Raw genomic sequence first — 17,514 nt, 5'->3', positions numbered from 1 at the left:
TGTTCTTTTGAAAAACTTTGATCCCTAATAATGGCCCAAGCCTACTACTGGAGGATGCCTTGAACAAACTTGAATCTACAATACCTGAGGATGCTTCCATATCAACATGACAAATTATGGCTTTCCTGTTCTTGAAAAGATTTTTTCTTTATATTCCTATGTAAAACTTTGATCCTACATTGTGGCCCCACCCTACCCCAGGGGTCATGCTTTGAACAAACTTGAATCTACACTACCTGACGATGATTCCATATCAATATGACTAATTGTGGCTTTGTTGTTCTTGAAATGAAGATTTTTTTTCTAAATATTACTATGTAAAACTTTGATCCCCTATTGTGACCCTGCCCTAACCCCAAGGGTCATGATTTGAACAAACTTGAATCTACACTACCTTAGGATGCTTCCATATTAATATGACTCATCATGGCTTTGTTGTTCTTGAGAAGAAGATTTTTAAAGATTTTTCCTTTATATGTTCTTTTGAAAAACTTTGGTCCCTAATTATGGCCCAAGCCTACTACTGGAGGATGCCTTGAACAAACTTGAATCTACAATACCTGGGGATGCTTCCATATCAACATGACAAATTATGGCTTTCCTGTTCTTGAAAAGATTTTTTTCTTTATATTCCTATGTAAAACTTTGATCCTACATTGTGGCCCCACCCTACCCCAGGGGTCATGCTTTGAACAAACTTGAATCTACACTACCTGACGATGATTCCATATCAATATGACTAATTGTGGCTTTGTTGTTTTGAAATGAAGATTTTTTTCTATATATTACTATGTAAAACTTTGATCCCCTATTGTGGCCCTGCCCTAACCCCAAGGGTCATGATTTGAACAAACTTGAATCTTCACTGCCAGAGGATGCTTCCATATAAATATGACCAATCAGGGCTTTGCTGTTCTTGAGAAGAAGATTTTTGAAGATTTTTCCTATATATTCTTATGTAAAACTTTGATCCCCCATTGTGGCCCCACCCTACACCTGGGGGTCATGATTTGAACAAATTTGAATCTACACTATGTAATGAAGGTTTCACTTAAGTTTCAACTTTTCTGGCCCAATGGTTCTTGAGAAGAAGATTCTTAAAAGATAACACCAAATTTTTACTAATTCCTAATTATCTCCCCTTGAAAGAGGATGTGACCCTTCATTTGAACAAACTTGAACCCCCTTCACCCAAAGATGCTTTGTGGCAAGTTTGGTTGAAATTGGCCCAGTGGTTCTGGAGAAGAAGTCGAAAAGTGAAAAGTTTACAGACGGACAGACAGACAGATGGACTACAGACAAAATGTGATCAGAAAAACTCACTTGAGCTTTCAGCTCAGGTGAACTAAAAAACAGATAGCAATAGGTATATGTAAATAATAACTACAACATAAAATTTTCTTATTTTACCTCTGTGAGCATTACTAGTAATGTTCCAAGAGTATGCTTTGGGTATCGTATGAATCGCAGATCTGGAATAGATACAACCTCCTGTTTTCCGATACTAATATGTGCTTTGCGATTATCACCAAGCCTGAAATTGATCAAAAAAATATCTGAAACTTAAAATATGTCCCAGGGTGGTCTCTAAGACCCAGGGGCCAGGGAATTTCCCTGCCTATAATGATGTAATCCCCCAGTTATTTCGGATTTCCTCCTAAACCCCCCAGTAAGGGAGGAACCCCAGTTCCACTTTTACTTTTTAAATGTCCCCTTCTATTTCAATTCTTAGGGTCAACCCTGATGTCCATAGGAAATGGATACCCCACCTATGGTTTATTAGTTGTTCAAGATGAAAATTTGTATTAGTGTATGAAGTTTGATGCAAATATCTTGAATAGTTTCTTTAAAACTGAGTGAGATTTTTTTTTAAACTTTCACTTAAATCAAAGGTCACAGTGACTTTGAAATAGGTTGCAACAAACCTTGTACCTAAGATGCATAAATTGGCCAAGTTTGATGATTCTATGTCTATTAGTTTTTTCCCCATATTTTGCCATAGCATTTTAATTTAAGGTCAGAGTGACACACCTTCTACCCAAGATGTATCAGCTGACAGAGTTTGATAATTCTAGGCCAAATAGCATTAAAGTTATGAGCCAGACATGAAAAAGCTAAGAGACAGACAGCTGGATGGACGGACATGAGCATAACATAATATGTCCTATCTTTAGACAGGCGTATAAAATTTGGGTTGGTAGGAAGGTGGAAAAACAAAATTCCTAGAAATTTTCTAGGAATTATATAAATCAAAAGAATGAAATCTAATTAGGGAAGTTTATACATTATTATCTTTTAACAAAGATCATAGTCAAAATCATATCTCATCTTATTGAAAAATCGGATGGAAGACCTACTCATTGCTCGCAACGAGATCTCATCTAGTTAAGGTCTTCTGTCTTCACGGAAGACTTATATTGATTCTACTGTTTCTTATTATTATCATCATTTATTTAGGTCTTCCCTTTTCAACGGAAGACCTATAGTGATTCTACTGTTTCTTCTTCTTATTATTTTTATTTATTATATTTTTGACTAAATTTGTGCACGCAATTTCTCAAAGACTATTGGACAGATTTACATGAAATTTTCAGGAAAGATGTGTCGTAACATGAACTTGATCCATCTGAGAAAAAATTTGGAAATTTACTTCTGGTGCCAAGTTACAGACCATTTTCTGAATTTAAAACAAGAGACCCATGGGCCACAACGCTCACCTGAGTCAATATGGCCCTGCTGTTCTTTGTCAGCAGATTTCTTCTTCTATATATTCATATGTAAAGCTTTGATCAACTGTTCTAGGCATAACCTATCCCCATTTGCCATGTTTTGAATGAAATTAAATCTAAACTTTCTGAGGATGCTTCTATATTCATATAACTAATCATGGTTTTGCTGTTCTTGAAACAGAATTTTAAAGATGTCTGCCATCCTACCCTGGGGGGAAGGAAGGGAGGGGGGGTTCAAGATTTGAACAAACTTGAATATACACTACCTAAGGATGCTTCCATATCAATATGACTAATTATGGCTTTGTTGTTCTTGAGAAGAAGATATTTCTTATATATATTCTTTTGTTAAACTTTGATCCCCGATTATGGCCCCACCCTACTACTGGAGGATGCCTTGAACAAACTTGAATCTACAATACTTGGGGATGCTTCAATATCAAAATGACTAATCACGGCTTTCCTGTTCTTGAAAAGATTTTAAAAGATTTTTCCTATTTATTCCTATGTAAAACTTTGATCCCCTATTGTGGACCCACCCTACCCCCGGGGGTCTTGATTTCGACAAATTTGAATCTACACTACCTAAGGATGATTCCATATCAATATGACTAATTGTGGCTTTGTTGTTCTTGAGAAGAAAATTTTTAAAGAATTTTCCTATATATTCCTATGTAAAACTTTGATCCCCTATTGTGGCCCCACCCTACCCCCGGGGGTCATGATTTGAACAAACTTGAATCTACATTACCTGAGGATGATTTCATATCAAAATGACTAATTGTGGCTTTGTTGTTCTTGAGAAGAAAATTTTTAAAGAATTTTCCTATATATTCCTATGTAAAACTTTGATCCCCTATTGTGGCCCCACCCTACCCCCGGGGGTCATGATTTGAACAAACTTGAATCTACATTACCTGAGGATGATTTCATATCAAAATGACTAATTGTGGCTTTGTTGTTCTTGAGAAAAAGATTTTTAAAGAATTTTCCTATATATTCCTATGTAAAACTTTGATCCCCTATTGTGGCCCCACCCTACCCCCGGGGGTCATGATTTGAACAAACTTGAATCTACATTACCTGAGGATGATTCCATATCAAAATGACTAATTGTGGCTTTGTTGTTCTTGAGAAAAAGATTTTTAAAGAATTTTCCTATATATTCCTATGTAAAACTTTGATCCCCCATTGTGGCCCCACCCTACCCCCGGGGGTCATGATTTGAACAAACTTAAATCTACACTACCTGAGGATGATTTCATATCAATATGACTAATTGTGGCTTTGTTGTTCTTGAGAAGAAGATTTTTAAAGAATTTTCCTATGTATTCCTATGTAAAACTTTGATCCCCCATTGTGGCCCCACCCTACCCCCGGGGGTCATGATTTGAACAAACTTGAATCTACATTACCTGAGGATGATTTCATATCAATATGACTAATTGTGGCTTTGTTGTTCTTGAGAAGAAGATTTTTAAAGAATTTTCCTATGTATTCCTATGTAAAACTTTGATCCCCCATTGTGGCCCCACCCTACCCTCGGGGGTCATGATTTGAACAAACTTAAATCTACACTACCTGAGGATGATTTCATATCAATATGACAAATCATGGCTTTGCTGTTCTTGAGAAGAAGATTTTTAAAGAATTTTCCTATGTATTCCTATGTAAAACTTTGATCCCCCATTGTGGCCCCACCCTACCCCCGGGGGTCATGATTTGAACAAACTTGAATCTACATTACCTGAGGATGATTTCATATCAATATGACTAATTGTGGCTTTGTTGTTCTTGAGAAGAAGATTTTTAAAGAATTTTCCTATGTATTCCTATGTAAAACTTTGATCCCCCATTGTGGCCCCACCCTACCCTCGGGGGTCATGATTTGAACAAACTTAAATCTACACTACCTGAGGATGATTTCATATCAATATGACAAATCATGGCTTTGCTGTTCTTGAGAAGAAGATTTTTAAAGAATTTTCCTATGTATTCCTATGTAAAACTTTGATCCCCCATTGTGGCCCCACCCTACCCCTGGGGGTCATGATTTGAACAAACTTAAATCTACACTACCTGAGGATGATTTCATATCAATATGACAAATCATGGCTTTGTTGTTCTTGAGAAGAAGATTTTTAAAGAATTTTCCTATGTATTCCTATGTAAAACTTTGATCCCCCATTGTGGCCCCACCCTACCCTCGGGGGTCATGATTTGAACAAACTTAAATCTACACTACCTGAGGATGATTTCATATCAATATGACAAATCATGGCTTTGCTGTTCTTGAGAAGAAGATTTTTAAAGAATTTTCCTATGTATTCCTATGTAAAACTTTGATCCCCCATTGTGGCCCCACCCTACCCCCGGGGGTCATGATTTGAACAAACTTAAATCTACACTACCTGAGGATGATTTCATATCAATATGACTAATTGTGGCTTTGTTGTTCTTGAGAAAAAGATTTTTAAAGAATTTTCCTGTATATTCCTATGTAAAACTTTGATCCCCCATTGTGGCCCCACCCGACCCCGGGGGGTCATGATTTGAACAAACTTGAATCTACACTATGTAATGAAGGTTTCCCATAAGTTTCAACTTCTCTGGCCCAATGGTTCTTGAGAAGAAGATTTTTAAAAAAAGACACCAAATTTTCACTTATTCTTAATTATCTCCCCTTGGAAGAGGGCATGGCCCTTCATTTGAACAAACTTGAACCCCCTTCTTCCAAGGATGCTTTGTGGCAAGTTTGGTTGAAAATGGCCCAGTGGTTCTGGAGAAGAAGTCGAAAATGTGAAAAGTTTACAGACGGACGGACAGACGGACAGACGGACAGACGGACTACGGACAAAATGTGATCAGAAAAGCTCACTTGAGCTTTCAGCTCAGGTGAGCTAATGACATTTTGTCCGCTGATAATCTCAAGAATGACAAGAGATATCAATGTCAAACTTTCAGGGAATATATCAACTTGTATAAAATGCATAAATTTTTTTTTCATATCTCTTAATACTAATCTACGAAAACCTATTGGGATCAATCTATGAAGAAATTTTTTTAAGGCGTTATAATGCCTTTCTTAAAAGCATTATAACACCATTCGAAAAGGTGTTATTATGCCTTTCTTAAAAGCTCAATTATACATTTTCAAAAGGCATTATTACACCTTTCCAAAAGGTGTTCCTACGCCTTTTTAAAAGGCAATAATATGCCTGTCTAAAAGACAGTATTTGCCTTTTGAAGAGCCAAAATTATGCTTTTGATAGGCCTGTGCTTTTGAAAGGGGGGGGGGGGAGCAGCCTCCCAAAAAATTGACAAGCAAACCCCCCCCCCCCATCGCTCACCTGAGAACATAGGCTAGGCAAAAGCACAAATCAGTTCAGTATTGAAAAGAGGGGGGGGGGGGTTGAATTTTAAAATATGCAGCTAGGTTAAGGACGCCCATGAAATATACGCCTTAGTATATTCTTAGAAAATGAATACAATTTTAATATATTTTTAACAGCATTAGTTTTGATGAATGTGATTTATGGGGTTTGCACTTGTATAAATCGGGTCTCGGCTGAGTTCAGCCAAAGCGACATCGCTTACATCAGCTGTTTGTCACGTGACAGGTTTAAAATTAGAACATACATATACCACTACAAAGATCGTAAAAGTTCAACAATATACGGGCATCTTTCCGCTATAAAATTTATTCTGTTTTGTTTGAGACAAATTCCTTAACATGAAAAGTGCTGGGAGCAACTTCCTGATGCTCAGGAATTGTGTAAAATTTAGAGGTCTTTCTATAAACTCCAGACAAAGATGTAATACGCACTGGACTAATGTTACATTACAGAATATATAAACAATGTACAACCAGCTCCCAGCACTTTTCAAAATAGTAGGAATAATAGCTACACGTGTTCAAAAATTAAGAATTTATAGTGAAGCGGATATCATTGAACTTTTGATATTTTCAAGGGGCTGGACCCCTCATTCTAGCACGTTACTGTACAAATGTGCTCCCTACGGCTATATATAAGGTCTACACATTATTAATTAGTTTGGCAATAAAATGTGGATTAATATATTTTAGAATATGTCTTTATTTTGATCCAAATAAGCTTGTTTCGTATTTATTTTTATTTTTACAAACTATGATAAAAGCTTGATCCACGCCTCAAGTACAGAGAAACTGCGTGTCAAACTAAGAAATGATGTCATATCAGTAAGTACAGCGAGATCAAGCTGGCTTTCATTCTACATACTCAAAGTGTTATTTTGGCAAGATAAGTTGCACATCCATTTATCTTTATAATTTTTATGAGAAACAGAAGTATTTTAGTGTGTTTTAAAAAGAACATACAGACCCTAAAACGTGCTACTACACCACTTGCACGGTACGGTTCGTTTCGTTTTGTGTACGGTACGGTTCGCTTCTTGCACGGAACGGTACGCTTTGTGTACGGTACGGTTCGCTTTGTGCACGGTACGGTACGCTTCTTGCACGGAACGGTACGCTTTGTGTACGGTACGGTTCGCTTTGTGCACGGTACGGTACGCTTCTTGCACGGAACGGTTCGTTTTGTGAACGGTACGCTTTGGTGAACGGTATGTAAATTAAGTGGGCGGAGCCTGTACACTTTAGTTTATGATTGGCTATTTCATTAAGTCGTTTATTTCTTTATGAAGATAAAATATCTTTATTTTATATATGTAAATGGAAGGACGGTGTCGCAAGCATTTATTAATAAGTTTTTTTTAAGTTAAAGCTGTTATAAATATTTCCTTTTTACAGCTATATTTTCGTTATTACGTGTAACTAGTCGTCTTATTAACTGTATCTTTTTTTAATTTACTTTCTCTTTGAACTACTTTCAAATTTTAAAATAAATAATTTTAGTTGTCTATTTATTATCTTATTTTGTACACTATCGCCTTATGGTTCAATAACTTGGAAATAAATCGAACATATCAACAAACACTGGATGACAAGGATAACAAGGATGAAAAAAATATTTTGGTTGCGTCGCCATATAGGCCTTTCTGTGTATTTTTAAAAGAATAAACGTGCATCTGGTTTTTTTTTTTAATTTCCTAATTGAATACAATTATTATTTTAAATATTCAATTATCACACTTTCAAACAAAAGAGTTTGATTTTATAAATCCCTCATGCTTTCATTTCGTCTACCATTCTGTTTACGTTCTTGTTACTGTTGCTTCATTAAAAAAAAAACACATTAAAAAACAAAAACAAAACAAAACAAAACAAAAAACTAAAAAAAAAAACAAAAAAAAAACCAAACAAAAACATTTTTTCTCTTGACCGAATTATCAGACAAATAATAAAAAAGGTAAGTTATTTTTTTCATTTTTTATTTGCGAGGAGTTATAATTTTCTTTTTACATAGATTTCTTTGGTGTATGGCTCACTAGGAAAAATACATTGAAAAGTAATCGGTAGAAGTGCACACAATTAGTGCAAAATATTACTTCATTTTTTGTGCGCGTAATTGTTTTCCTTTTTGCATAAATTTTCCATCAATGTGTTAAATCGCATTTCGAAAGGGTTACAATCACGAAAACGGTTAAGACAGCTACAATTCCATCTACAATGTATAAATGTATATACAGGTAAACTTCGGTATCTCGACATCGGATATGTCGACAACCTGGGATATGTCGACGTCCTTCCGCGGTCCCGGCAGTATTTACTATAGAAGTGATTTGCAAAAACTCTGATATGTCGACATCGGTAATGTCGACAACCCGGGTTATCCCGACGTATATTTACAGTCCCAATAGCAAATTTTACCTGGTATATGTCGACATCGGCAATTTTCTGCTCTACTGAACCTAACTGTTTGTCAGATAGGGTCACTCGTCACGCACGGACGACTCCGGGTATCTCGACGTCGTCAAAATTTCACACCTTTCCCACCCATGTTTTGACTGCACGTTGTTAAATTAATTCCATTGATTGTGTTTGTAGGTGAATCCCAAGCCCCCTCGGCGTCTTTTAGAAGTTATTTGCTTAATGTTCTTGGGTAATAACATTGCTAAATCTACACGATTCCGCGTAAGTGTACAAACGGTTTTTATATGGGAATCTAACATAACTTTTAAATTTGAAGAAGGCAACTAAATTTCAATGAATAACAAACACACTGAATAATTCAAACTAAGGAATTAATTAAAAGATGTATAAATGATATTTTGTACTTAAAATGTATTCAACAGGAAACAATCCAATTAACGACACGATTGACAGAATCAGCCGTAATTCATGCATCTGTAACATCACTACGTTAGTTTAGATACACAAATCTCTTTAAAAAATAATTTTAATGTACATTTTTCCTGAATTAAATAAGAAAAAAATAATCCACATTTAAACTTTTTCCGTATATCGTATGTCGACTTTATACGGTTCGAAATTTATAGAGCGCATTTCGTATCCTGTTCTGACAAAAAGGCAAGTTACACGCGAATGATGTAACTTTAAGCTGAAACTTTGTGAATTTAGAAAGCTTTCGATAAAGAACACGTTTTATAAACAAGATTTTTAAAATAACTTCTTAGATTTTTAATAAAAATAAAGGAAATTCTGAAATATGTTGAGCTACTGTCTATATTAAAGTCATGTACATATAATAAGCTTGTCTGTTTTGCTATGCAGTGAAATCTAAGACGTCAAGTCTCAACTCTGATATCTCGACACCTCGGATATCTCGACATTTTCCGATGGTCCCGTCGATGTCGAGATAACGAAGTTTACCTGTAATTTATATTGACTTCAAGACAGATTTCCGAAATAAATAATATGTCAGAATGTTAGAAATAAATAGTCCGGTTTCAATTATGTAGAAAATGAATAATATGCAGCCATGCATGTCCTCAAAAACTTTGAAAATGAATAATTTGCCCATGCCGGGCGCTAACCCCCCCCCCCCCCCCCCCCATTTGTTTCCCTGTCACACTCAACTTTTTTTATAAGATCTAGAAGAAAAGCTGACTGCACATAGAATTCTGTTTATCTGCCGATTAAAACTGGTTCATTGTTGTAGACTTACTGTTTAAGACAGCAAACTGTAGATACACGTGTAAATGTAGGCATATATGGACTAATGGGATTAGATACAGTTCAATGTACACAGCTTAAGTTTTTACCTGTGCACGTGTGATGACAATACTTGATCGAAATATTCAAATGTTTTAGAGTAAATAACGAAAGTATAGAAAGACGTCAGTCTAGATAACGAGACCATGACAAGAACTGTAGTGTTTCTATAAAAAAAAATATATCCAGATTGTTTTTTGATTACGTGTATTAAACTGAAAATTCCATGCGAAAATGTGGCGATCGAACTTTTTGACAGTATGTTATATTGGCGATAACATCTTGGGTTGGTCAGATGAGTGTAAACCAACACATATTATTTATATATACATCGCTTTTACTTATTTCTTTCTAGTGATTGAGAGGCGTTTACATTTTAACATGTCCGCTTTCAAATTGACAATTTAGTCCGTAATTTTTTTTTTTTTTTTTTTTTTTTTTTTGATTTTTGTTGTTGTTGCATTTCTCCCAAAAACTATTACATTAATAAAAAATGATTTTAAGGGCTTGATTTCAGAAAATAGCACAGAATCCTAACACATTTTTCGGTGTGTCTTGGTTTCCGAGAACGTTAATAGAGACAAGAATAGGGTAGATAAAATCATAGAAAAAACGATAAAGTATTTAATTCACTTTTATTTATTATAAATTGTACACGAAAACATTACGATGCTGCATTTAATATGAAAAAAAATGTTAGTCAAGCACAACCCGATCATGCATAGCAAATAAGGAACCGCCTCACACTCTGTCGAGTGGTTTTGAAGTCGTTAACTAGTTTTGAGTAGTTTCCATATATTAAGAGATGTAAGTCCAGATGCATGGTACTTAATAATAATAATTTGAATCTCTAGGGTTATTTTCCGTCCTTCTTTAACGGGCGCTGCGTTGAAAGAAATAAAAGAAAATTACTTACTGTAATTGGCCATTGCAAGATTCGGAATGCTTTCGGGGCGTGGCTTGCATAATTATTTAAAAAATTATTCATGAACGGTACGGTTCGCTTTGTGCACGGTACGGTACGCTTCCTGCACGGAACAGTACGCTTTGTGTATGGTACGGTTCGCTTTGTGCACGGTACGGTACGCTTCTTCCCCTGCGAGATGATATTCATGACTTAAAGAACTTTTATGAGTTGTTCATCATTGTTCATGAATGCTCATAAAAGATTCATAATAGTTTCATAAAAGTAGTTCATGAATATAATTCATGAACACATTCATACTGAAAAAAATTTATACTTCATGAACAATGATGAACCTTTATGAAATTCGAAAATCTTCAACATTACACAGCAACACGTTTCATGATTATTCATGATTATTCATGACTCAATACAATTTAAATTCGATAATGATTCAAATTTATTGATATTGAATTTTAAGTACAATTTTAATTAACTGAGTGTTCTCCATTGGTAATTGCTTAACAATACATGTATTACAATACTGTTCAATGTTGAAATGGAAAGACTAAATAGACAGAAAAGCTTGTTGGATTTTTTTAACATCATTACAGACTATCAGTAATAAGTTGCAAATCAGGGAATTTACGTAAATTTACATCTTAAAATGCAAAAGATGTATACAATTGTGGTACATACACATTAACATGAATTGTATTTTCTCATGTCCATCTAAGAAATACATGAATCATCAATGTTTTCAAGTAATGATAACCATCACTCACAGTCCAGTATGTTACAAAAAAAAAAAAAAACTATTTGATCCCTAAAACTTATAATTTAAAAAAAGCCTCCATGCCTATTGCAACATTTTTGTTCATGGGCATAAATGGTTCTAAAATTTACAACATATATATTTATTTTTTTTTATAAGGTAACATCTTAAAGTAGAAAATAAAAATTGTGAGGTTAATAAACATGTTGCCGATCATCTGAAAAGATATCATATTAGTCTTGTCTATGATGTCAGTTTCAAATTGTGTGCTTGCATGAGAAGATCCAAAACAACTTGGTTCCATAAGAATCATACTCCTGTCAATTCTCCTTTACTGATAAACATAACTGATTCTTGCCGCTGATTCTTCAGTCTTTTGGGATATTTCAGTTCTAGTTGTTTCTTTGTTAGACCTGTAAAAATTGTACGCTCTTAGTGAAAGTTATATTTTAAATGAATAGACATTGACAAAAAACAAAACAAAAATAAACAAAACATTCAGCAACTATCTGCATAGTTTCAAAGTAGGTAATCTATACGTCTAGTATGCCTGTGATCACTTAAGTTTCAAGTTTTGTGAATAATTTTGATGTATAAATAGAAACACAATCGTTTTCCCTGAATTCAATAAGCTAGATAATTAAAAAAAAATTAAGTTTAAATACTTTATAAAAATATTTCCACATAATATCGGTACTTTTTGCTTACTAAGTAATCTGTGAGGACACGGATTGTGTCAAACTCTGTCAACTAACAACACTGTATACATAATTTTAAATCGTATTTTATCTCCCTCTTGTTTCATTCTTGAGAAAAAAGCAAATGCCTTGCCAATCTCATTTTGAAATTCGAAGAAACCAAACAATAAATAGGGCCATAAAAATATAATTAATTTAAGAACATATGAAACAACAACCTTGCTGGTTGTGCACACGATATCCATCCCCCGATTGTAACATGTATAAAACAGATGAAAACTTACTCGTGTTATGAGATGATGAATGCAGGCGTAACAGTGCTGGTCTTTCTGTGGATGTTGTTTGGATGGTGTACATTTAAAATATAACCTCCAATGCAGTCTATATTGTAAATTCTCAAGTTTACAAACTTCTATCGCCCACCGAAAAACAAAAAGGCCGCCATCTTTTTAGCGGGTGGCGAGGCAATTCGTATCAATAATTTTTCACACCCTTTTTATTCAAAGATTTTTTTAAAGTTTGTAGAAACGTTGGTATAAATATAAGTAAAAAAGCAAAACTTTATTTAATAGTACCTGTCCACGATTAACTAGGCCTATTTATATACCATTTTTTATCAAGGTACCCCAAACAAGAATACTTTGGCGGCCAATTAATATTACGGGTATGATTTGAATCGCAACCTCAATCGTTTTTAGAAAACGTCGTTTGATTGGACGCTTCTGGTAGCTGATTTATAACATCATTACTGATTAGTTAAGCAGTTACGCGAGCGCCAAATTTTCAATAGATTGAAAGGAAGGAAGATGTGCATTGCATTGTCAGAAGATTGTCGATAGATCTAGATTCTGTCAACATTTTTTTAATGGAGTGTTAACTATTATATTCATCGAAAGAAAGGACTGCAATACAGAAAGCATGTGGTAAGAACATAATTCTTTAATTATTTTGGTTCCAAATTTGTTGATTAGCACACTTGTTGCACGCATGCCAAACAAACATGATTTTAAAAAAAAATATCTCGGAGAGAAATATGATTTCAGTTATTGTTAAATGAAATGAATTTTAATGAAATATATTTAAAAATTTATTTTAAAAAACTTGTGTTTTGGTCTCAGAATATATATATATTTTAATATTTTATAATAAAAAAAATGGAAAGGGGGGGGGGGCATACACACCCCCGTGTGCCCATGGACTAGCTCAAATTAAAGAAAAAAAGGAAACTTGATTCTAAATTGAAACTAAAATCATTTTTAAATTTTCTTTACTGATTAAAACAAATTGACTTTGACTCGTCTCTGAGGATTCCTGACTCTTTATAAATTAAAGACCAAGTGTTCTGTATAAAAGACAGGTAATTCCTGTATTTTTTTCTGGCCTCCAGTTGCAGCATCACCACAATTCCCATATTATTTAAAAGTATCCTGTTCCCTGTAATATTTATTTCTATTTGGCATATCATTATATACATGTATATGTAATTTCAGGGAGAGTGAAATGAAAAAAAGGCCTATTGTAAAAGAGCTAGAAAAAAAACCATGTCATGATTTAAAGGATGGATTTCAATTTTGGATGAATTAGTGAGTGATCCAGCAGACACCCATAGAGAAAAATTCATTTTTGGTAGTTAAGAAGCAAAGTTGACAGGGATAACAAATGCACCACAGGCATCTGACTTACTTGAACGTGCCATAAGAAAAACACAAGCGTTGTTTAAGATTCTGAAACTGATCCAGGCTGTACATGTAATTGTTTAAGAGTGTGTTGGCTAAAAGCTGTATACATTTATAAATTCAATGAATTTAACACATAGCATTTAGTTTAGAATATTGTAGTCATTATTTATATATTATCAAATATTTAAATAGAATGTTTATGTACATGTATTTTGAGGGTACTCACAGTGGTTTTGCCAATTTGGCCTTCTGTCAAATTACGTAATTCAAGAATAATATTCTTAAAAAGTTCCTGAAATGTTCATGAAAGATCTAATGAAGCTAAAATTCACAGGACACTATGATTTCATGAATTCTATAAGGAAGTTCATGAATTTTCAAGAGTAGTAAGTAATTCATGAACAACCAACAATTCTTGAATATTCTTGAACTTGGTTTTCATGAATAAAATTCATGAAATCATGAGTGTCCAATTTTAACTTCATAGGATCTTCATGAATAATTCATGAGCAGATTCAAGAATATATTTCATGAACTTTTCTTAAAAGATCAAGAACTATTCTTGATACTCTCGCAGGGGTTGCACGGTACGGTTCGTTTTGTGCACGGTACGGTTCGCTTTGTGCACGGTACGGTTCTTACACGGAATGGTACGCTTCTTGCACGGAACGGTTCGGTACGTTTCTGAGGTGTAGTAGCACGTTTTAGGGTCTGTATAATATTTATTCATAAAGATTCATATGAATTGTTTTAACGTGACGTCATAATAGCTTTCCCGAACCTCTGCATAGGCTGACGTAGATATGGGAGTCCTTAACCTAGCCTCGTACCTGATGATGCTTCTATGTCAATGTAACAAATGGCTTTGTTGTACTTGAGAAAATTTTAAACAAATTTTCCCATATAATTCTTTGTAAAAATTTGATCCCCCATTGTGGCTCCTCCCTATCCCAGGGGCCATCATTTGAACAAACTTGAATCTACACTACCTGAGGATACTTCGATATCAATATGACTAAACATAGCTTTTCTGTTCTTGAGAGGAAATATTTTTGAATATGTTCTTAAATTTTCGATCCCCCATTGGGCCCCACCTTACCCCCCGGGGTCATCATTTGAACAAAATTGAATTTACACTACCTGAGGATGCTTCCATATCAATATGACTAAACATAGCTTTTCTGTTCTGTTGAGAAGAAATATTTTTGTATTTGTTTTTAAAACTTTTGATCCTCCATTATGGCCCTGCCCTACCCCCGGGAATCATGATTTGAACAAACTTAAATCTACACTACCTGAGGATGCTTCCATATAAATATGACTCATCATGGCTTTGATGTTCTTGAGAAGAAGATTTTTAAAGGTTTTTCATATATATTTCTATGTAAAAACTTTGATCCTCCACTGTGGCCCCGCCCTACCCCTGGGGGTCATGCTTTGATCAAACTTGAATCTACACTAAATGAGGATGCTTCCACATGAGTTTCATCTTTCCTGGCCCTTTGGCTCTTGAGAAGAAGATTTTTAAATGATGCTATTAATTTTTCACTAACTCTTTATTATCTCCCCTTGAAAGAGGGCTTGGCCCTTCATTTGAACAAATTTGAATTCCCTTCACCCAAGGATACTTTGTGGCAAGTTTGGTTGAAACTGGCCCAGTGGTTATTGAGAAGAAGTCAAAAATGTTAAAAGTTTACAGACAGACAGATGGGCAAACAGACAGACGGACGCCGGACAAAAAGTGATCAGAAAAGCTCACTTTAGCCTTCGGCTCAGGTGAGCTAAAAATGGAAAAGCGGTTTTTTATATTAATTAATATAATTATGAAAGATTGAATCAAAGCCATTTTCATTAATGCAATATTTAAAAGTATTTTCTATATTTGTGCACATTTCACAGACAATTGTTGCAAGCACATTAAGAGAAGTAAACACCCTAATTGTGAAAATCCAGGATATAGGCAGATGCAGCTTGGGGCTTTGCTGGCCATGTATTAATCAAAGTACTCAAAAGTACAGAGAGCCATGCTTATTTACTGAGAAGTAAACAAGACCGTTTTACATGAAATACACAGATAAATAAGAAGAAGACACTATAACAATAGAAGAAAATGTAACACAAAATATATTTATGGCACATAGTAGAAATAAAACATAAGTAATCAGAGATTACAGAGCTCACCTAAATGAATGTTGTCTTTAAGTAAGGCAAAGTCCCACACTAAACTAATAATCTAGTAGTGTGCATCCCTAGATTTATGCAATTTTAGTCTGATAGGGCTTGCAGTTACTTGGGAATGGACTTATCTAAAAACTTTCAACTAGTCACTCATCCAGAAAATGCAAGTCAAATCCAGCATTTGAAGCTAGGTTTGAGAGTGTTCGTCCCTTATGCATCATCCATGCAAGTTTGGTGCAGATAGGTCTTGTAGTTTCTTGGCAGTGGACCTGCTCCAAAAATTTTAACCTGGTCACTCATCCGGAAACATAGGTCAGATCCAGCATCCGAAGCAAGTCCAGTAGTGTGCATCCTTAGATGTATCATCCATGCAAGTTTGGTCAACATAGGACTTAAAGTTACTTGGAAACAAGATCTGCTCCAAAAACTTTAACCTGCTCCAAAAACATAAACCTGGTCATTCTTTAGCTGAAATCGCAGCATCTGAAACCTTGACTGGTACAATGAAAAGTGCTAGAAGCATCCTCCATGCACCTCTGATTAATCAAGGGCATAGAAGTACCTCAAAAGAAATCTGCTCCAGAAGTCTCTGATGAGACTGTAGCTCTACTGGTCTGTACATATAACCAAAAAAGTAGCACTTGGATTTGAACTCTGCAACATGCAGCAATAAAAAGAATTATGAATCTTAACGTAGTTTAATTGTGAGCCAAGTTATATTGAAATCAAACAAAAACTATAGGAGGAGTAGCATTTTAAAGGAATTTCACAGAAATTTCTATTTTTAGTAACCATGGCAACACTGTTCATCAAAATCAAAAATCGATGCACTGAATTATGTATCATAGTGTAGTCTACTTGTGTGCCAAGACATATATTGAAATCAGACCTTCCCTGTAGGGGAACTAGCGTTTTAGAGGAATTTCACAGAAATTTTTAATTTTAGTACAACATAGCAACATCGTTCATCGAAATCAAAAACCGAAGCACTAAATTATGTATCTTAGTGTAGTCTACTTGTGTGCCGAGTTTTATTGAAATCTGACCAAAACTGTCGGAGGAGTAGTGTTTTAAAGAAATTTCACAGAAATTTCTATTTTTAGTAACAATAGCAACACCCTTCATCGAAATCAAAAACTGATGCATTAAATTACTTATCTTAGTGTAGTTTACTTGTGTGCCAAGTTATATTGAAATCAGAGCAAAACTGTAGGAGGAGTAGTGTTTTAAAGGAATTTCACAGAAATTTCTATTTTTAGTAACCATGGCAACAAAGTTCATCAAAATCAAAAAACCAATGCTCTAAATTATTTATCTTAGTGTAGTCTACTTGTGTGTCGATCTATATTGAAATCAGACCAAAACTGTAGGAGGAGTAGCGTTTTAAAGGAATTTCACAGAAATTTTTACTTTTAGTAACCATGGTACAGTCCCTGA

The 17,514-nt window shown here is 34.6% G+C and overlaps 1 protein-coding gene across 1 annotated transcript in view; it reads right to left on the bottom strand.

Moving 5' to 3' along the window:
- Nucleotides 1-17,514, bottom strand: part of LOC133189861 (uncharacterized) — a 64,672-nt gene that overhangs the window by 17,718 nt on the left and 29,440 nt on the right. Inside the window, exon 3 of the mRNA XM_061325255.1 lies at nucleotides 1,411-1,534. Coding sequence (XP_061181239.1) covers nucleotides 1,411-1,534 — 124 coding nt within the window. The remainder of the gene's footprint in view (nucleotides 1-1,410; nucleotides 1,535-17,514) is intronic.

This window comes from Saccostrea echinata, unplaced genomic scaffold (assembly GCF_033153115.1).
Source record: "Saccostrea echinata isolate AGI-Se365-2 ecotype Australia unplaced genomic scaffold, CSIRO_AGI_Sech_v1 ptg000020l, whole genome shotgun sequence".
Classification (NCBI taxonomy): domain Eukaryota; kingdom Metazoa; phylum Mollusca; class Bivalvia; order Ostreida; family Ostreidae; genus Saccostrea; species Saccostrea echinata.
This window is presented reverse-complemented; position numbering and strand designations above follow the sequence as displayed.